Raw genomic sequence first — 22,397 nt, 5'->3', positions numbered from 1 at the left:
GAGGCGACAAAACAGCATGTGGGATACGAAAGACGGCATGGTAAATGGCCGGATCCCGGATTAATATCGACCACTTGGAGCTCCTTAACGTACATCGACAGCACGATACGCGAGAGTTCTTGCATGCCAGCCCTCTATCGAAATTCGGCGGCCGCCAGCCGGGAACCGAATCCGCGACCTCGGGCTCAGCCGCAGAATCCCGTTTAACCGCTAAAAAAAAAAACAGACTTGCTTAATTCAAGCCCAGAACATGATGTTATCTGATGCTACCCTGCGCCCACCTTGACGGCTCAGCGGTTATATGGCGTTTTCTGCTGCTCGTTACGAGGTGATGAGTTCCATTCCCGGCAGCAGAATTTCGATAGACGAGTGGAATGCAACTTTCGCTTGATAAGCTTTTGGTGCCCGTTAAAGATGCAGAAGGGGTGAAAATTAATGCGAAGCCCTCCACTAGGGCGTCCCTCTCAGCTTGATCTGCCGCTTCGACTCATTAAACCCTACGATTTATTTTAAATGCCAGCTAGCCTCCCTCATTACGTTTTTCAAAAATGTAAATGCCCGCGTCTTACAAGAACGGGTACTTGACATTCTTGTGCTCTTCTTTTAGAACAGTGATGATCAAGTATTCACGGCGGATAATGATAAAGCAATAAGCCTCTGCCCGGATTATTTGTCCGAGTACGTTGCCAGCATCGTCCGACTTCGTGTTCTATTCGTACAGCCTTCTACACACGCTTTGAGGGGGCGATCTCTATAACCGTGTACGCAGCGAGACTCTGTCTCTGTGTTTAATGGAGGCTGATGGAGTACACGCCCGGGTCAGGCAATGCGCTCTCGTGGAGGTATATTGCAACTTCGGAGGCTTCGTGATGCCTCTCCCTTCCACAAGGCAAGTAGCGGAAAGAAGCCCCATCGCGGTTGGGGTCTTCGCTCGAGTCTAGAGCGTTGCCGCGGGCTTTGTCTCCGCATAAACCGCCTCCGTTTGAAGATCCTTTCTTTTACGTGGGCCTTAACGAGATTGCTCAGCGATTCCGCAGTGCCCTCCGGGTATTGGTCCTTATCAACCTTGATTACGTCTTGCGCAACCTGCGTCTCCCTTTTTCTCCTTTGGTTACAGCATGTTCTTTTTGCTAAGAAGAAAGCTATCCAGTTGACACGTGCGTTTGTTAATTTAATCACGTAAAGAGACTACAAATTACAGAGATCATTGCGTTGCCTGAGGTTGCACTAGTCTAGAAGGCAAGATACGGTTCATCAACACAATCTACTGAGAAGAAAAAGAAGATGGATTTCGCCTTCGAGTCGTCTTAGACAATTGTATAAGGGACCGTGCGACTTTTTCCATGCCCAGAGGCTCTCACCCACAACACACAGTAGTGAAGAATAATCGCGTTATTTTATGCCACGCGAGCCAGCGACCAACGCTGAGGCAGGGGAGGGCCTATTGCGACTTGATGCTTAGTGAATAAATCGACATTTTTTTTTCTTTGGTGCAGCAAATAAAAATCGCCAGGCCTTCACCGACTGCGCAGCACAGTTACAGCGAAAGCTGGAAGAGCGGCCTTTATGGAGCTGCTTGTAAAATCTCTTGGCAGCAACTAATACAAGTACACTTGCAAGGTACCCACTACGCCATAAATGATCATAATTTTTTGAAGACTTATACACGACAGACAAGTGTAGACATTGTCACTCTAGAGCCACCTTAGAGCACATACTATGGGGATGTCCAGATATAATAAACAATAGCTGTGATGCAGCCATAAACAGCGAAAGCCTCCGCGCGCGCTGGGAGTCTGCGTTGCTCAGCTCGGACCTGGAGCAACAACTCTGGGCCGTCCAGCGAGCCGAGGAAGCCGCCAAGGGCCAGCAACCCTTGGCCGAAGCCTAGGCGGGATCCAGGCCCATCCCACCAATTCGCAGGGCAATCATTAAAGTTAATTGATCTGATCTGAAGTATGGAATCACCCACTATGCCATTAATCGTCATTCTGCGGAGAAGCGTGGTACCCGCTACACATCTGTAAGGCATTATGCGCACTTTGTTGATGCTGCGCCTGATGACGATGAATTATGGCTGAGCCCTTTGCAATGGGCTGGAAGCATTAAACGACCCACTCATTACGCAGTTAGCACTGCGTGACGCCTGGTTGTTATTTTACTCTTCTACCACGCTATATGTTAACGTGATTCCTTGCCTGACATGACGTCTGTATAGGGTCTTTTTGCGATGGAGTTTCAAGCACCGGCGTGGCTCTGTGGTATAAAATACTCGACTGCCACGCAGAGGGCCCGGCTGAAAATCCCATCCGATTCTGGATATTTTTTTTTCTCATTTTCATCTTTTCTTATTTCGCGCGATCGCGGTTACGGACACCGGTGACGGCAGCGGACGACTACGGCACCAAAATCGGCTGTTGTTGTGGTCTCATAACAGCTTTTGCTGTAATCATTGACGAAGCAAGTAAAAAATCGCTTTATCGTGCCTCGTGTGGGCACTCAGCGTTAATTTTCTTAAATATTGTAGCGCCACGTTCAAAATGACTTGCGATGCTGACGGCAGAGCGAAACACTGCCGAAAGTGAGTAGCTGCACCTGCTATTTCATAAGGGTTCGGAAAGCGAACCATCTTGCTATACTCACGGTAATATGTCAATAGTGGCCATTTTTTCGAATGAAAGCTTGAGTCTGGTTAACCACGCAAGAGGACATTACCGAAGGGTGCCGGGCTGTGGCGAGTACGAGCGCAAAGTTTCATGAATTCGGTCCCTTGTCTTCCTTCTGTCTAAGTTTATGTTCACTCGTCTATTTTTTAATGCCAGTGCGACGATCACTTTTCTCTCTCTCTCTCTCTCTCTCTCTCTCTCTCTCTCTCTCTCGCTCTCATTCTCTTTCTGTACTTGAGGGAAGCAGCTGAAGATATTATATCGTGACAACATCGTGGGTGGTGTACTCGGCGCCGAACACCCGCGAAGTTGGCGTAATCGTGCGCGCCAAAAATAAACGAAAACGTGGTTCTGAGATCGAAGTTCGTTGCCACGCGTTCGTGCATAATTTAAGAGGCCTGTCTCGCTCGTGTATGAGCACGCCTGCGCCATGGTTCCGCGTGAACGCGTTGTGCGTCATAATTTCCACGATGTCACGCGCCGATGCACTCAGTTTAGATCGCGGAATCAGGTCTTGCTCGTTTATTTTTCTCGCGCTATGGCATCTACACGCCTTTTTAACGGTTATTAACGCGCGAAAGGAGCCCTATATGCCCGTGGCTGCGTTAGCTCGAAAAAAAGAAAAAGAAAATTCACCGACGATTGCGACACTCCTTAATGTGAAATTAGAGCGCAGCGGGATATTGGCGTCGGCGGCGCTGAGCCTCTGCATGCTCGAGCAATTCGTTTAGCAGCAGCGGCAGACGAAGCACTTCCACCGGTTACGTCGTTCATTGTGTGGATAGAAAGCGTGAACACGGGAACGCGGGGATCGCGTGGAGCCCATTGGGCTTTATAATAATGACTGTTGGGGTTTAACGTTCCAAAACCACGATGTGATTACGAGAGACGCCGTAGTGGAGCGCTCCGGAAATTTCGAAGACCTAGGGTTCTTTAATGTGCACCTAAATCTGAGTGCACGGACCTCTCGCATTCCGCCTCCATCTAAATGCGGCCGCCGCGGCCGGGATTCGATCCCGCGACCTTCGGATCAACAGGCGAGCACCACAACCACTGGACTACCGCGGTGAGTCCCATTCATTGGGCGTTGCAGCACGGAAACGATAAGTAAGACCAGCGTGAGACGACGATGCAGAGGCGAGTAATGCGGTCACAGTTCCCGTTTACGTCCAGTGTCACGCGCTTGTTCTGCGTTATGGTCTTCCCTGGATAACATCGTTGTCTAGCGGCGTCAGTAGGGCGTATTTATTCTTCTTTCTGCAGCGTTTCCTCAGCGCCTTGCTGAAGTTCCCCTCTCTACAGCCTCCTTGAGTTTTTTATGACGTAATCTGTATACTGACGGGCGACATTTCAGTTGGTGAATGAACGCCCCACGAAAGTCGCATCCCGCGACCACCGAAACATGTCGGGTATGTGGCGTGTTTCGCATTAAATTTTAGCGAAGTAATGATTTCCCGGATTTTTACAATGCTCCATGTTGACTAAACGCCCGCAGCGGTGGTCTAGTGGTTATGGTGCTCGGCTGCTGACCCGAAGGTCGCGGGATCGAATCGCGGCCGCGGCGGCTGCATTTAGATGAAGGCGAAATGCTAGAGGCCCGTGTGTTTAGATTTAGGTGCAGGTTAAGGGACCCCGGGTGGGCGAAATTTCCGGAGCCCTCCACTACGGCGTCCCTCATAATTGTATCGTGGTTTTGGCACGCAATACCCCAACTATTATTATTATTGCATCACATGTTGTCCAAGAGGGGGCTTTTATTGCACCTTCGCGAAATGTTTCTCAACAAAGTTTCCAGAGATACCACCGGTACAACGCAGCCATATGGTTCGGATATATTCTCCATCTGCAAGCGTGGGTGTTTGGACCGGTGGGTAAAGCACTCGCCATCCGAGCGTGGGGTCCTAGGTTCGAAACTGAACAATTTATTTTGCGTTATATATATATATATATATATATATATATATATATATATATATATATATATATATATATATATATATATATATATATATATATATTTCCGCCACGCCCTGCGTTCACTCTCTTTCATCCTCCCCTGTGCGAATAGTTCGCTCGGTTAGGCCCCAGGACGACGCAGCCACTTAAGACCTTCGCTCTAAAATGCTTACTGAAACGCCATCAGGTGTACGGGATGCATGCAGAGATTAGTGCAGTATTTTCTCAGTGTACAATTCCTGCCTGGCATATATGAGTGCACACCGTAGTGGTATACAGCTTAGCGACTATAAGGCGGTACGCTCCTCAGCTCGAAGGCGCGTGTTCGATTCCCACAAATGGCGGTCGGGGGCGAAATGAAAACAACTCAGCGGAGGGAAAATGAAAAAAAAAACAACGAAAAAAAAACTTCCGTGTACATAAACGAAAATTATCCTTGTCATGAGCCCACTGGTACATATAACTGATTATCGTTCGTGTCAAAATGTTCAGAGGTTGACTATACAAACGCGGATGCGTGCATACAAATTGTCAATAAGGGAGTGCGTATTTATGCTGAACGTGCGGATGTTGGTTCGGCTTAAAATGTACGAGCGGCCGTTTCACGCCCTTAATAATAAATGATGTTCACATCCTATAACATATTCACAGCGTTAGCAAGCTTCTGCCGTTACTTTACGCATTACGAAGTGTTGCGTATTCAAAGCTCAAATGGGGCATTAGAAACAAAGAGGCGCTCTGTTCGCGTTCTAAAAACCTCCCGCTTAGTTGGAATGGATGACAGTTTAGCCGGAAGCGTCTGGCTATCTCTATGCCTGCTCCGCTATACAGAGTGTCGCGTTTTATTTCTATGCCGCGCGGTGAAATTTATCGCGCTTTTGCATCCTAATATTATGTTCGATCACGCGCGCGTGACGATCTAAAGCAATCGAGAACTCTGCGAGAAATTATTGTATTTACAAACAGTGACTGCTCGATTAGTAAACTCAATCGAGTTGGACAATATTTTATTCGTTATTCCACGCTCTATGGTGTTCACACGCAAGTAAGCCTATGTGACTGTCTGCCGGTGTGTGTGTGTGGGGACGGGGACGTGGGGAAGGCGGGGGGGGGGGGGGGGGGGGGGGGAGGCACAAGATATACACACGAGAGGTTAAAGTGTACCGCTCTTCGGCTCGTAAAAAGAAGACCTCTCACAACCACCGCACTAACGCTCCGCGCCTCCATGACTCCTACACCCACGCGTCCGTCTGGTCTTTGTTGTGTATACCCGTTAACCATCTGGTAGAATGCGCGCTCGGCGACCGAGCATTTCGCGAATGTCGGGTGCAGGACTTGCATACCGTAGTGGCGCATCGCTTCGCTGGACATCTCTTTATACGAGTCGCCTCATTTGCAACCGCCTGTTATAGCCAGTGTTGCCACGGATAGCGTGGGGGTGGGTTATGTAGTACGTGAACACGGGTTGTGCGTAACAAGCAGAAAAGTTACGCTTCACTTCCTTCTGGTATTTCGTGTCACTAATGTTTCTGGCTAAGCATCTATGCTCTCGCACTATATTCGTACGTGGTAAGTCCCGAAAGAAAAAAAGAACATTCTCTATTGTTTAGCGCAAGTCACGGTTGAACTACGATGGAAATGTCTCTGTAGAGGCACGTTGTGTCTTTTAACCTCCGCGGTAATCTACTCCCTTCTCTTTTTCTCTCTTTTTCTCTCGTTTGCTTTGTTTCTTACACTTAAAAAAAATAGGACGGTTGTTAGAACGCTTTTAACCACGCACACGCAAGGCTGTTTGAACGTATACCGAAGCGCAGTTTGCCGCGTCGACGCTCGCTGATTATAATCGGTAAATGAGGCTCAAAAGCGCCTCTTTCAGAAAAAAACTGTTTCGCGCCGTCCCTCGATGTCACGCCGGCCTCAAACGTGGCCGGTGTAACGTGATCGGCCTGCTTCGGCCTCGCGGTTGAGCTGCGTGATATAATTTGCGTAGATCACCGCTCAGATGAGCGCTTGCACCGTAATCACTGCATATGGAGTTTGCTCGAGAGGGCAAATATGCGTGCACGCGTTTACAGCTGGCGGCCGCGTTGCGCCGCGTCGTCTTGCTCTTTTCTAGTTTCGTCCCCCACCCCCCTTTCATTTATCTCTTTTTTACTTTCTCGCCGCAACTGTGAAAGGCTCGGAGCGTCGCAATCCCGAAACGCGCCGTGCATGCATAACAAGAATGTCTTTCATTTATTTATACTTTTCGTCTGCGGTCTTCCGTTCTCCCTCGTGTAGTTGGCAGTTCCGAGTCATCGTTGCTAGTCTACAATGTATAGCAGGAGCCGGATGTTTTTTTTTTCCTTTATTCATTTTTTCCGACCTACTCTGAAACCGGAAGGAAACTTCGCGGGTTGAGTTTAAGGAATGCCGAGGCGTCCTGGTTAGAGGTGAAGCGCTTCACTTTTCTCTTGCTTGTTCCAGATTTACACGTTCCGTTAAGAGTTAGTCGCTCCAGTCTGAAGATATCGGTTATATCGCCGCAATGGCTTTCTGCGTCTTCTTAGCATCAAAAAAAAAAGAAAAGAAAAGAAATCATCTAGGTGACGAAGTGGTTTATTTTGAAGTGTACTGATGTCCGCGGATTTCTGCCAGAATTCGTAACTACCCGTTACTCCACCTTTTGATAAGAAATTGCGATAACGCTACACCGATGTCTCGCTGAACTGTGTACTATTTCATGTCCTGAGCCAACTACACCTTTTCCACATCGAGATTTGCAAGCTCAAAGGGGGGAGGGGGGAGATGCGTTTTTACTTTGTTTTGTATATACACCATTTTATGACGATTCGCTCCAACATTTCGGGCATAAACAGGGTACCCTAAACTTAGTAACAAAAAGTTAATTAATGTGATTAATCAGTTAATTTGGAATTCCTCTCAAATATTGGAATTCCTCTCAAATAATGTTCGCCTGGACAAATAATTCGTCTGTAGTGGCGTAACTCGCGCAAGGATCCTTTTTTATGCGATTGCAATAATCACTTCCACCACGCATTATACCCACACCACACGCGCACATTCTATGTAGATGTTTCAGTGGCATGCTGGCATCGTCTAAGCAGCACGCTCCTTGGACTCGCAACTTGTTTATGGCTTTTGGATTTTTATCTCTCATACTTCGACGCGATGCGGTGATTCGAGCGTACACACACGGTACGTTTGGATTACTTGGTGCTTTGGTTACTTATATAAGAAAGTTACATAATAATCAATTGCTTGTGTCATTTGGTACACAGCACCACCTCAACGTATCTCCCGACAACTGGCTCTGTATCTCGCCTCCTGCCGACGCGTGTTGATAGAGAGCTACACGTTCGAATGTTGACTTAGGTTAAGGTTTCTTATCTCTGGAGGAGTATGTAATTGAAAGGTACTCAAAACCCCACATTCCAAAAATTCGCCAATGCTAAAAATTGGGCAGATCCCACGTCTTGTGGGAATCGGTTTCATGCGAAGCAGTCAGCCAGTGGTTCTATGCTGCATTTTTTTGGCTTTGAGTCAAGCGTTACGAGGTGGATCGACGCGTTTTTGTAAGTGTAGTAGTTGTGTGCGCATCTTGCTCTTACCAGGCACGCCGACAACACTGGCGCTTAAGGGGTAACTTATGGTCTGACGTAACGTGAGCCCTCACGTTAGCGTACATACGTCAGTATTATCGAAACTGGGTCCACTTTATGGTGCAATCATGTGAATATCATAGTAACTTTCGTTTGTGTATTCCTCCGGGGTCGAGCAATGCTTCAATATAGCTTGCTGAATCATAGAAATGCAAATGCAATGTTTATTAGACTGCTATAAAAGCAGTGCCAACACTGGAACCACAGACGTTAATGTGATATGACGCCTGTATCGTAGGAGTACATATGTAGTGTTTATTGCTTTCTTGTCAAATTAGATAGCCAGCACCACAACCACGACTGAAGTTGCATCGACGTTACGCCTGCATAGGGTGTTTTTCCAAACCAGTTTATAGATCTAGCGTGGCTCTGTGGTAGAATACCTGACTACCACGCAGAATGCTTGGGTTCGATTCCTGCTGGGATGCTGATTTTTGTTCTTTGCATTCGTCGGGCCAACGCTGCCGATGTCTGTTTTTCTTCACGCTCTCGCATTTAAATTACCAATGTCTGTTCTCGCCGTTCCTGGGTTGATATAAAATGTAAATCACATGTGGCGCATACTCGTACACCGCGGCCCGTGGTCAACGGGTATGTGCCACAATGCCACACCTGTCTGGAGAAAAGGGTCTGACGATGTAAGTGAGAGGATTTTCACGTTATTCATGTCATGACCAGACAGTCATATTCGTCAAATCCTCTTACCCTCCCTTGCCAATTTTTGTCTACACCAAGTTAAGGAGGCGATCACGAGAGCACCCAGACGTAGGCGGCTAGATAGATAGATAGACAGATAGATAGATAGCAACGCTCAAAGTGCCTTGGGTTCGCGAAGAAATGCTTCGCACTTAATATACAATTATCAGTCAACCGGCACTTGCACAAAGAGCGCAGGAAAAATTGAAGCAACGACATCTGTCACGTGTAGTGCCGTTTACACGATTAGCGTCCTGAAATCGATCACCATTCGTCGCACGTCGCTTGGTCGCACGCAGTCTCACACGACGTGCTCCGTCAAGCGCGCATGGCCGCGAAATGTGTGGCTCGGTGCGTTTTCACTGGCGACCTTTAGCTTCCCATAACGTCTATAGCGCTCGCGGTGATTCGCATTGGCCGCCGCCGTGTGCCGCCGGCTTTCTTCGATCGCAGCGCCGGCTGGCTCCTCGTCGACCGGCGCAGCGGCGTGCGCGTCGGTACCCCCCCCCCCCCTTTCTCGAACCGCCGCCAGCGTGTCTGCGCCCCTCGACGCTCGCGGGGAGATCGAGGCACCGCTGCACCGGACGCGGTCGCTCCCGTCTCCGCGTCCTCCCGCCGACGTTGTAGCGTAGCGTAGCGCTAGTGGTGCGTGCTTCTCCTATCCGTTCCTCGCGGTTAAGCGCGCGCTTTCGGAAGTGCCGCTCTCTGGCTGGCACGTTGCGGCGTCCGCCGCTCGTCGTTATCGTCGCTGACAGTCGTCGCCGTCGAGTGGACATTGTTGGACATCGAGTCGACGGGACCCAAGCGATGCGTCGTCGGCTGTCGTCAATGGCATCGAACCCCCCTCTCCCGGCACTCTCGTCGACAGTTTCGTCGCTTCGCAGACTTTGAAGTGTCAGCGACGTTTTCCATCCGAACCACCGTGTCGGCGATCTTTCGTCGGTATCTTTGCGAGCCCTGTGCGAGAAATCGTTGATGACACCCCGCCATTCGCCGTTGCTTCCGGTAGAGTTTCTGTCAACAGCAATTTAGTGTCACGGCGTGCATCGTGTCTCTTCCGCTCCCATCTCCTGTCTTGTCCCTACCGGTGAGATGAACTGTCGTTTATAAAAAAGAAAAATTGGTTAATCGTTTTTTCGAAAGGTTTGCATCGAGAAAGTGGCCGTCTTATGCGTCATATCAGCATGTTTAACTCGTTTACTTTGTTTTGTCTGGCGCACCGTTCACCTTGGTCGATTCTCTCGAAACACCTCGACAATGATTGATGGCGAACTAAGGCGCGTGGCACGAGCTTTTCAGCGAAAATAAACATAAAGTTGTTCGAGGCAACCTTCTGTTTATTTTTGGACGGACACAATAAGTCTCCCCTCTCACTTTGTCCTCGAAGAGAGCGATCCGTTCTTCTTTGTCTCATAGTTCAACATCCCCGCCACCAGGGTTTTTATAAGATGAGGCCTTCCTAAACTGATGGGTTCCTTAACTTAATGAAAAAAAAAATCTAATTTCCCGGGCTTTTAGTTTATCCCACTCTTTACGCGTGGCGCTATTCCAAGGATTCTTCCTTTCAGCAGCGCATGAGATTTGCATGGGTGAAATAATTTAGCATATTAATGATTCGTTCATGGGAGGTGCTATCGGAAGCAGATTGAGTGTGCATTAGGTGATTGAATGCGTGCTTGTGAGTGAGTAGCTGAGTGTAACGAACGACAAGGGTTTTGTCGCTCTCCGGCTCACTTACGCACCGTAAGCATTTTTCGATAAAAAAAAAAAACGAGGGTACCGGTTGTCCAGGATTTGCTTCGGAATCCAGAATTTGCTTCGGGTCCAGCAGTTTTCTTGAATGAAGCCTACGCGTAACTTGTCTATACATAGCTTGCATCAACTTCGTTTACATTCGTGTTCTGTCACTTAGAGAGAGCGTTTGCGTCTAGCATCACGTACGAGAAAACGAAGATGAGATACTAAGAGCGGGTAGTTAGTCTCATCCCTGTCGTCGGAGTAACATACAAACACTTTGCTGTCGCCCGCAGCTGTGCGCGACAAGTGACCCTTTTCACGTCCTATTGTCTCAAAGGACAAAGCTGCATTGTTCGGGTCGTCACCTAGAGGAGAAAGCCCACTTTCGCCGTCCCAACGGAAGGCGGTGTAAAAAGCTCGGCCCTGTAGTGTTTTCACTCGGCGTTGAGCGCGGTTATATATATATATACTTTTTTTTCGCTCTTAAACTGTTCTTCGCGTGAGTGAAGCTTTAGGTTTCACGGACGAGGCTTGACACAGTTGGGAAGACAAGGACCAAGGACAGAGTTTACTGCGCTGCAAAAGCTCTCACGAGTTTAACCATAAAAAGTTGAGTACTTTGTTTACAATTTCGTCCAGTGCTCCCTGCTTAACGTAATTTAACAGAAAGGTGCAGTAGCTTGCAAATCGCCTCGTGTGGTCCAAAACAAGTTCTGTTTTCATTTCTTTTTTTTGTCAGCTGTCAAAATTCCGATTTGTCATTATTCACTTGAATCTTATTGCATCTGAAACGGCGATTTAGGTACATAAGACTATTTTCTTCAATCTCTGAGACTTTGCTCAACAATATCCATCGCGAGGCTTTGTGTTCACGGCCGTATACCTGACTCAGGAACTTATTTGCTTGATGCGTATAAGTCGGAGTCGTCCTATGTTTTCAGCAACGTCGTGAGAAAAAGAAAAAAAAAAACAAGAGCTGCCCGGACTCATCACACGCAGCGCTCGCCTCCTGGAAGAAGTGCATCCAACAGCGCGTCGCGTCGCCGTTGTGCCGCCCTCTCGCACGCGGAAGCGCTCTCCGACGAGAAGATCGCCCGACGACTTCATTCCTTTGACTGACAGCCGCCTGCCGCGCGGCGACCAAGACGTCCCGGACGAAAACAACGTGCGACTCGTCGCTCTGACTCAGCCGGGCGCCGTTCGAAGCGGGGCCGCCCCGGGCCCCATGTGAGTGGGAGAGAGAGTGATCGCTCTTCGTGATTTCTCTCCTAACGGAGAGGAGGGAGGAGGTACGCTTCGTCAACGTCTTCAGCGCCAGTAGTCGGCCCTATCTTGCACGAGAGCCACGCTTTGCCCCATTGTCGTCGCCTGTCCTTCGGCGTAGTTCGTCACGGCTGTGTGTGTTTGTGTGTCTGCGATGTTAGCTTTCCGCACCCTCCGGCTATACGTTCGTCGGTTCAGACATTAATTCTCCTCCCCTCCCGTCCAGCTCACAGCCGCGTCCTTCGCTCACGTGTCTTGAATCACCGCTGCAAGTAACCCCTCATACCTTCACGTTTCCACGGGCAAGTTCGCCTTGGGACATTGTCTTTCCAGTGTTTGGTTGGCTACCCCGGCTCAGGGTACGCGAGTGTTTGAGGCCTCAAAAGCCGTCCTCGCGTTTGCCTAAGGACCCGTTACGTGCTTCTAATGAAGAGTAGAGTGCGTGTGCCATTCGTCTCGTGGCATGCTTTCAACTTTGGTGTGAACAGCTCCGAGCTCTCAACGCTCCGCATCACCGCAGTGAAGGACGCTCGGCCCATACAGATAACCAAGACGCTAGATTCCCGTTACTCCGTCATGTTCCAGGACATTGCTACTTCGCCGCCTCTGGTTGTCACTGGAACCCTCCCGCTGTCCGTCAAGAGAGGACGTTGAGGAGTGCCCGCTGACTTCTAGTGGCACCCGTAAGATGTACTCGCAGCCGCCTGCGCGCAATTCGCACTCACTTCCTAGGTGCATTTCTTTTGCGACACTCCTTCACGCCCGCTCCGAGGACCGCGACCGTGTCTCCACTTCGCGTTGCCGCGAAACGCCTTCTGTAGTGCTGCCATTGTTTACGCCGTATTTGCCCGGTCCCGCGATTCGTACGGGCCGTCGCTAAAGAGCGAAGCGTCCCGCTCTTCGCAGCTGCTTCGTTCTCACCAGAAAAGCGAGCGAGGCTTTCGCAGAACAGGGAACGCGCCGGTGCCGGTTGCAGATACGAAGCCTCGCGGATTTTGTCGTTTGGTTGTGCGCATCCGTGAAGGACCTATCGTCTTGTGACGTTGGACAAACAGTAGAGACAGAGCACGGGGGAGAAAGACAAAGCGCGTACGAGTGAGCGGCTGACTTTCTGTGGCCGAGAAGTGACGTACTGCTTTTGACGGCCGCTGTGGCAAATACCACCGAACACTATTCGCCATGGAAGGCTTTTGGAGAAGGCACAACTCCGTGCGTGACGCCCTGGGCAAGAAAGGCATGACGCCCAAGAGAAGATTCTCCATCTGGTAAGTTATCTGTGACAGCTGGTTTGTGTTTTTGCCTGGTTATATCCTTATGCAGTCATAACGCTCCGAATAATTGAAATGCATACACCTTTTTCTCAACCATTTAATAGAGGTGCGCGAGTATTCAAAATTTTGAATACGACCCGTAATACATTTTCATTCGATTCGTACTCGACTACAGTACTTACCTATCGGAGTTGTAGGATATTCGTTTCGTTGGAAGGCCGTATAGGGGCAGCAGTTCGTGAAGTTCGCAGGCAGAACGACGGATTCAAGTCGAGACCCGTTTGGGTGGTTCTGGTCCGCTACGAGGACGATTAAATTACTGAACAAACATACTAAGGAAATCACCGACAGCTAACAGCCGTTGACTAAGCATGTCTCGTCCTTTAGTCACCCTACAATTTCGCTGTCTCGACTGAGACCGAGCAGTTTGATTTTCAGCTAAATTCACTATGTATGGTGCGCAATGTCATTTTGTTACCCTTAACTGCTTAAACGACCTACATGCGCTCTGTACTGCATGTATCTGTGTGCGTGTGTGTTTTCATTTTTTCATCACTGGCATTCTCATGGTGCACATTGCAATGGTGCAGCAGATAGGACCGTATCCTCATTCGGTTCTCATTCATAAGCTTCTCTGTTGAGCTGAAATCTAGTTGTTCACGGCATTACCTGCATCAAAAGCGCGTGCACGAAACTTTTCATATTTTCATATGACTTTTTTTCGGAAATTACGAATATTTCGTGTTTCAAGGTTGCTTGTCTCGAATATTCGTATTGGACTCGATTCGAAAATGATGCTATTCGGACACCTCTTCTATTTAACGGACCAATGCGTATGACATATTCTTTAAGCACTGACTGAGGATGCCCGTTTGGTCTTACGTAGGATAGGTATAGAGTTAGAATTAGGCACATAGCACAGAATTCTTGTTCTGTCCTGTGTGCCCGCTTGGTCATTTCGCCTGCGCTAATGTTTTTTTTTTTTTTTATGTGAGTCCCTTATGTGACATGTAATGAGAGAATTCTATCCAGGCAAAAGAGGCGAAATTTTCTTTCGCATCTACAACTTCTCTTTCGGCGTTGCCACGCCTGCCTTCGCTTTTCTTTCCTTATCTACCGAAGAAGGAAGCGGCGCATCTCTCCCATTTTATCTATGCTGTCGAATTCGTAGCCACTTCAGCGAATTCGACAGCATCTAAGTTACATATGGGGCGCGAGGTGCTTTTACGTGGATCATGTGTCTTTTCATGGACATTCTTGCAAAGTGCTGATTTAACCCCGATTATTTTGAATGAAAATCAAAGCAAGCGAACCGTCGCTGTAAAAGTGTCGGTATATCGCTTTAAAGTCGTCATGAACCACCCCGGGCTTGGTGAGAAAACACATCCTGCGGATAGCGGACACTGCTATGAACAATTCAGCCAAATCTTGCAGTCGTGCGCGGCAAGGAGAGTTTAGAAGCGGAGCGCGAAGTTGGCATTTTCTCAGGCGCTCTATTTTCATACAGAGGTCTGTCAACTCTCTTCGGAGCTGCCGGCGCCTGCTGTTCGACGTCGAACAGCAGATAGCATGCTATTCGCCAACAGCCGACACGAATCCAGAGCGGCGTTTGGATAAGATGCGCTTCTTGCCACGGGGTGCCACCACGGGCCGGAGCTGCGCTCCATAGTTTGCTAACAATACACAAGAGCCGCCCTAGCGCGCACAGGAAACGCAACGGGAAAGAGCGATCGCGTTTCGTCACGCGCGCTCAAGGTCACGACGCGCGCGGACGTAACTTCTTTTCCCCGCGCCATGCTTCCTTGTGTAGCTTCCAGCGCGCTCGTCGGGTTGAGAAAAGAAAGAAAGCGCTTAAAGCGCGCAACAAAACCCTGTAACTCCGCTCGTTCTTGACGGAGTAGAGAAATTTTTGCGGCAATCGATTCGCGAGGCAATAAACTACGATACTGAGGTCCTTCGATGATTACCTGGAAAAGTGGTTCATGACCCCTTTAAGAAGCAACGTGACCCGTTTGTGCTTGTGATATATATAACTGGATGTGTGGCTGTGTATACATTGTATGTGTTTGTGTTGACTTTAGCATGACTAAGTGCTGTTTCGAGCAATGTCTCGTTACTTTTAGTGCCTCTGCTTGCAGACGCCTTCTGTATCACGATTTGTCGTTTCATTTACATTTCGCGCGTGTCGTAGCGTGGTCCGCGGTAATTAATAATTCGAAAACGACTAAAACAACTCTCTAACCTCTCGCATCCCCCCCCCCCCCCCCCCAATGCAAGCTATTTTTCAACTAAGTTGGGCCTTAGGGACTGCTAGCATCTATTTCCGACGTTGTGGGAGGTCTACATACCCTCTTTCGCACGTAAATGAATGAAACCTTCTAAGTACGAAAGTCTAGGGACACTTATAAGAATATCTTAATTAATACTAAGCGTTATCATGCGTATGGCGTGGATATTGTGCCGGCAACAATCGCGTGATTCGAACCAACGTAATCGCAACTCACAACCCCCAAGCGATGCAAGATGCGTTAGCCTTCTGCGCCACCATACCAAACGACGAGAGGGCCTAGTAAGCTGCATTTTTTGTAGAACAGTGCCGCAACAATATCTGCGAGCGATAAAATGCCGGCCGTATATCCACTTCCTAAAGCGTATCTCTCCTCGAGGTCACGCACGGACTTTCAAGGTCATTCAAGTTTGTTATTATCAGTCCACCTTAAAAAGCCTTTTTTTTTTCTTACAAATACGGCGAACGATTTGCACATTTTAAACCGTCCGATCTGATTTATATTCTATCCCAAAAATAAATTGGCTATATGCATCATTCAAATAATGACAATAAAAACAAAAATAAATTACGAGCCTTCATTCATGGTTCTGTTGGAATGCGAATTATTCAACTAACATAGTGGTTTGAAAACAGTCAATCAGTATCGTAAGGGATCAGAGTAATTTCTTTAGGCGTGTCCCGTACCTGCACTTAGGGGTCCTAAGCCCTCTGGACAGAACGGCCACGTGACCCGCAGGAAAGTTCGAAGCTCCGCCCCCTTTCAGTCGCGAGCAGCGCAACTTGCCCACACACGCCACTGAGGCGTGCGTTGATTGGCGCAGCTGTTTAACCAATTGGAGAGGAGCAGCAAAGGGTTATATCTACCCAGATCATTTCGGAACGCAGTCAGCGTGCCGCCAATACACGACCGGAGCTTTATCGAAAATTACGGCAAATGTGCTATAGGAGCACAGATGCAACAACATCGCGCACTCATTTGGTGTCCTGCACACGCGGGGGTCGAAGGTGATGAGAGGGCAGAGGGTATAGCTCGCGGAATCAGTGTGCGAGCGCCGATCGAGACAATCGAAGAGCCTGCGATAACCACGCGCGACATCTTGGAGGCACGCACACACACACAAAAGCAGACATTCAGCCCACCGCGCCCCAATCTCGAAGTGGGGCGCAGGCCAGGGACTGGCGCCGGCTACAAACTAACCCGTACCCCAGTCTATTAACCTTCAATAAGATCCACCCAACGCAATACCCGGACACACGTCCTTGGTGTTGGGAGCGGTCATCTCTCACCCCACATAACATGGACTTGTAGACTCAGGTCGCCCGTAATTAACTCGGGTACCCTTATTAGGGAGAAAGCCATCTCAGAGGCAGTGGGAGGTCTGGCTTGCTAGCAAGGATCAGGAGAGCCAAGCTGCTCTGTTCGCCCAAGCACAGCGAGCCACACAGGCGAGTGGAGCCCTATCCGCCTCGTGCGCTGCTGCTTTCAGTTGTACTGGTGGCGCCACTAACGGCGAACGGTGGCGAAAGGTGGATACGCGCGGCTCAAGAAGCCGTGGGCAAAGCGCCCGTTACTCGCCGTTTTTCTATTCATTTTTCATTCTGGTTTGATATTTGTACTGCCGACGCTGCTCCACTAGACAACCATGCCGTCTGTTACGTCGATTGTTCTATATTATTCGTTTTAAAATGACAGGCCCGCTTTTTATGCGTGCGCGCGATGAACTGCGTACGTTTCTTACGTGCATGTGTCCAAAAGTTGCTTGCGTGATCTGTTAACACAGATGAAATAAAAACTGTTGCAGTACAAAACAGCATTCTTGTTTTATTGAACACCCCAAACAGTACAACAACAATGACTATTACGGCTGTACGCCTGCTTAAAGGACCCCTGACACCGAATTTGGAAACTCGAGATGTTTGTGTTGTTTGATAGTCCTGCATGCGGGGGCACTTCTGACCGATTATGAGTGACGAGCGTTGCCTTTAAGATATTTTAATTTGGTTTTAAAGTAAGCCTGAGTGCTCATCTGAATTTTGAACTCCTATCAACATAACCACTAGTATGACGTAGACGTAGGCCCCTTGTGACGTTGCAGAGGTAAAGCAAGTGTTGTCGACGTCACAGACAGAAATATGCGCGGTGCATGCACTGTGGTATATTGCGAAGCATGTTTGCTGTCCCACCTTCTCCTTCTTCGGTGCGTGTCGGCAGGCAGCGTGAGCTCTCCGTGTGTGTGTTCTCCAACTGGCAGTTCAACAAGCGCGTGGCTGACGTCACCCAATACTAAGCGCACGTCATCACGCGTGCCCCGAGGCGCGACCGCCGCGGCGCGGCGCTAGTTTCTTATCCTCTTTCGGCGCGCGTTTTGAACCTCCACTAAAAATGACCATAATTAACGCTGCCAGGATTAATTAGACATCACGTTGGAGCATTTACGGTGTCATTCCGTGGTTACAAGACATAGACCTACTTATTACAACATAAATGTCACAAACAAGAAATCGGCTGTCAGGGGCCCTTTAAGAAACGCACAAAAGACACGCGTTTTCATCTTCGCCCAACACTCGTAGCACTCAACTAGGCCAAGAAAACCAAAATCTAACTTGCTCAACGTTTTAACAGCCGTCACACAGCTGCATAATAATGCGTGAAAGTACTTTAGCAAATGACCAACAAACATTCACACAGCGTTTTTTTTTTCTTCACGGACCGCGTTAACATATGAGAAAGTTCTAACTGCATTGCAATCACATATTTCGGAATATCTAATCACTTTCACCATTGAAGCCACAATCCTCTAACACATGCGCTTTAAATTGAGCATGGCATTACTCCGACGTATATAGGAAATGCGCAGGCGTGGCATTACTCAGATTTATACAGGAAATGCGCTCGGGTGTAATGTATCTCGTATGCTATATTCTCCTTTGGTACGTGCAACAAAACATAAAATGCGATTCTGGAAGTAATGTTCGAGGAGTAGCGAGCATAGAGAAGGGCAACTACTTACAGCTTCACTCACCTTTGCAAAAACGGTATTCCAATTCAATATTAATCGACGCAACAACGATAACAACACACTTGTTGCACACAGGCGTACCAGGTTGACGCGCGAGGCCAAGCGAGGTATTTCAAGTGTAGCACAATCGTGCGCGTACAGTACGCTAGGACATTCTGGCACAATGTCGTCAAGCTTGCAGTCACTTCAGCGGTTCCCACGATGTAGCACCAGTTGACGTCCTCGCGTCATCAAACTGCTACGACGCCGAGAACTACACACACAGCTGACTTGGAAAAACGTGGTCTTGTAGGAGGCCATCTTGTCCAGCAACCAACGGACAAAAGTACACAGCTGAGGCGTCTGAAACATTGCTGTTGATGAGATGGCAGCTGAACGAAATCAGGGCTCATCGTCCGACGTGTGGCCACCGCCTTAACACAATATTAACGTTCCAACGTTCAAGGAAGACGCGACGAAAGCGACGAGCCCAGCCGGTCTTGTCGGGTGCGCTACTGCACAGTGCAGAGCGCGCGCTCTCACCGCCACCGAAAGAAATAAAAGAAAGTGGAGAGAGGAGTTAGCTTGGAGCATGGCCAGTCAGTAGAAGCAAGAGGACGTGTTGCGTCGTCGGTGTGGCGTATTGTCGAGAGATGGCGCTAGTTTGTTTTTGCGCAATGGAATCGCAAACTTCATTGAATATGCATGGGATCCTATGGGGGTTTGTGAGAGGGCACAACCGCCTGAGCCGAGCGGTGGCGCCACCATACCGATGCACGAGGCGGATAGAATAGGGAACCCACCCACCCTTGCCCTAATATCCCAAAGTCAGAAATGAAGTTTCGACTGCTACTACTACCCGGAAAGGAATAATTGACAACCACCCGTTTGTAGCACGAAGCCACGAGGAAATCCATACCGATTTCTCAGAAAGGAAAGCTTCTAGTTTAAACAAAATTCGTCCTGCTCCGGAGATCGAACCCGGGACCAACGCCTTTCCGGGGCGGTCGCTCCATCAATTGAGCTCTCTGTTCGCTCGCTCTCCTCAGCTGCTCATTCGCTCTCCTTCGTTGAATATTTCCACCCAAGAGTCAATAGAATTGGACTGTTACATAGAAATGGAACAAATTTCCTGCACAAGTGCTTTGTAAGAAACACATGCAGCGGGAGCATTTTCTTGTTTCATTTTGACTAAAATACGCAAAACCCTAACTGAAGCCTCCGTTAAGCCTTATCGATGGTCTATTCGTGCCTTCTTCCGGTCTTTTTTTTTTCTTTTCGGCGATGATCGACTGCTCTAAATATTTTAGTTTCAAGGCTCGTATATACGGGCGGCTGATTAATGTATTTCTTTCTGTAGCGGCGCAATGCTTTAGAGCCCAAAGTGGAGTCTCGCGAACCGAGAGCGGTGCCAGGCTCTTCTAGTGTGATGTGGCGGAAGGAGGTTGTCGATGGCGTCAACTACATGTGATCTTAGTTCACAGTTATATGTTATTAAACGACTTTTTCTGAGAGAGATGCAGCGCTCTGTGGCTCATCTAACCGTAATCGCCGCTTAATTTGCGTCAAAACCAACTTAAATTTCAAAGCTGCGGGGACGCCACGTATTCGACACCTTTGGCAAGTTAATTGCGTGAAAAGGCCGAGTCGTGAGCTGTTATGCCATACCGCAAGGTATACTATATACGTATTGTGTTTGCCAGAATTTGATCATATATCTTTTCACGGCTGAAGCGCAGGCTCCGAGGTCATGCTCAAAATTTCACGAGAGGGATGGGAATCGCAAAGCGGCTGCTATGTGTAATAGCTTCTGGATGGTATATGGATTATCGGTTCCTCGCTTATCTCTGTTGGCTGCAATGCACGCCGGCCTTGGTCCGTGCTTAGCGAATTGTATAATTCATTTCTCCCGAGTACGACGCCATGCTAGAGCACGTACAGCGGACGTGATGTTTGATCCTTGAATATGTGCCCTGTTTATTTTCCTTCTTTCATTCGGTAGTACCCCTCTGGTGCCGAGCTTCATATGTTTATTTCTTCTTTTCTGCGAAAGAGACGGCGCTGATAAGGGCATCGTGCGCGCTATTTTGAAGCTTACTCTAATTATTCAGTTCAAATTTTTAAAAAAAAAGGCTATGCGCTCAGTATAATCAGTGACGACGCGAAACGTGGTCGTACAAATTTGTTTTTCAGTAATTAATAGCTCGTTTACGAGGAGAGAAAGAAAATAGCGACTTAGGGAAAGAGCGATGCACTTGGTCGCTTGTAAAAGTCTTATGCGATATGCATTGCATTGCCATGCGAAAAATAACCTTCAGTTGAAAGTCAGCTGCACTTGAACCACGTTGTTTCGTTTTGTTGTTGTTTTTTCGTAGCTCGTTTATTGGTCGTACGCACTATATGCGTACGAACAATAATCGAGCATGATTGACGCGGTTACATACATAAAACATAAATCACGAGGACGTACGTTTGACGTAATTAGGTAAGCATTGCCAAACCAGCTGTAGCCCGCCAGCGCGCCCTCATATGTGTAAGCTTTGAAACGCCCTTATTTGCTCGAAGGCAACGTAATCAAGCGTTCGACGAAAGTTCATCGGGTCAGGCTTAGAATGAAACGAAACGCGGTCACTTACGAAGTCTGAAGAAATCCGAGACCTTTCGGAACCGCGTTCCTTCTTCACTGAGCTGGACAGGAAGCCGTCGTCACTTATATAGCCATGTACGGGACGTAACGAGCGTGCATGAATGGGATGCATGGTTCCTGCTGTCCAGTTCATCGTGGCTGGCGTCGATTGGTTGATTGATTAGCGATTCTAGCAGCCTCCGGCATAACACGTTCCTTCCCTTGGCGACAACTTATTTTGCTCGAAGGTGGTGGAGATAACCTATTTGCATCGGTAAATTGGCGCTCACGACTCACAATCCGTCATTACTAGTCAGCTTTAGGCGCGTATATTATTTTCTTGTGCGCGGAAGTGGCGTTAAAAGATACGCAGTGCAGTATGCTTTGATGCTCATGTTTTCATGACTCGCCAAAGCCATTCAGCAGGAACAGAGATGTTGAGGCTTTGATTCGCCAGAAACTATATGACGTTTCTTTCTACAAGCTGATGTGGGAGTAAGCCGTTGGGACACTCTGTACCGTATACTACTGACTTGGACGTTAAGAGGAAGGGGGAAAAAAACATGTGGTCGGCTACACTGCGCTGTGGGGGAAAAAGTGGAAGAGAAATGTGGGAGAAAAACAAATAGATAACAAAGATACGGAAAATGCGTGCCCACGCGCCAGGCACACGAACTGCGCAGTAAAAGGCGCTCGCACAGGCGAGCCGCCCTCAAAATTGATAAATTACGCCTTGGCTGCCTTGTGGACCCGACAGCGATCGACAACGTTCGAATAGTGCCAGAACATGCTCTAAAGGAACACTAAAGTGAAACACTAAACCACATTGATCAAGTATTCGTTGAGAGCTTTATTTTCGTAAGCTTTAATGCAATGAATTTATTATTATAGATGAGAGAATGGAGCTAAATGTTTTACCTTATTTTTAGTGTTTGACTGAAGCCACCCGACGTGGTAACTTAGCAGGTAAGCGCGGTTTCACGCCTGTAGCTGCTAAACAGTCCATGTTTACCGACGATAGATTAACTATAGGCGTAAGCAGACTCCGTCAAAATATACGACGTCAAAGCGAGCTGCAGAATCATCTAAATCATTCAAAAATGGTAATTTACTAGCGGCTCAACTTTTTTCTCATTACTGTCGCTTTAAGACTGAGTCAAGAGTAGTATAATACTAATAGTTGGGTTTTTTACGTCCCAAAACCACGATATGATTATGCGGGCCGCCGTAG

General features: G+C 48.3%; 1 protein-coding gene across 5 annotated transcripts in view; it reads left to right on the top strand.

The window, feature by feature from the left end:
• The window catches only part of LOC119379545 (rap guanine nucleotide exchange factor 2), a 493,626-nt gene that overhangs the window by 169,724 nt on the left and 301,505 nt on the right, over positions 1 to 22,397 (top strand). The window contains exon 1 of one of the 5 annotated variants that reach the window (XM_037648839.2): positions 12,996 to 13,245. The exons of the other annotated variants lie outside the window; for them this stretch is intronic. Coding sequence (XP_037504767.1) covers positions 13,160 to 13,245 — 86 coding nt within the window. The 5' untranslated portion in view covers positions 12,996 to 13,159. Of the gene's footprint in view, positions 1 to 12,995; positions 13,246 to 22,397 lie in introns of those variants that run through there. 5 annotated transcript variants of the gene reach the window in all.

The sequence above is a fragment of the Rhipicephalus sanguineus genome, chromosome 1 (genome assembly GCF_013339695.2).
Source record: "Rhipicephalus sanguineus isolate Rsan-2018 chromosome 1, BIME_Rsan_1.4, whole genome shotgun sequence".
In the NCBI taxonomy this organism is placed as follows: domain Eukaryota; kingdom Metazoa; phylum Arthropoda; class Arachnida; order Ixodida; family Ixodidae; genus Rhipicephalus; species Rhipicephalus sanguineus.
The sequence above is the reverse complement of the archived record's forward strand: the minus strand, read 5'-3'. Positions and strand labels throughout refer to the sequence as shown.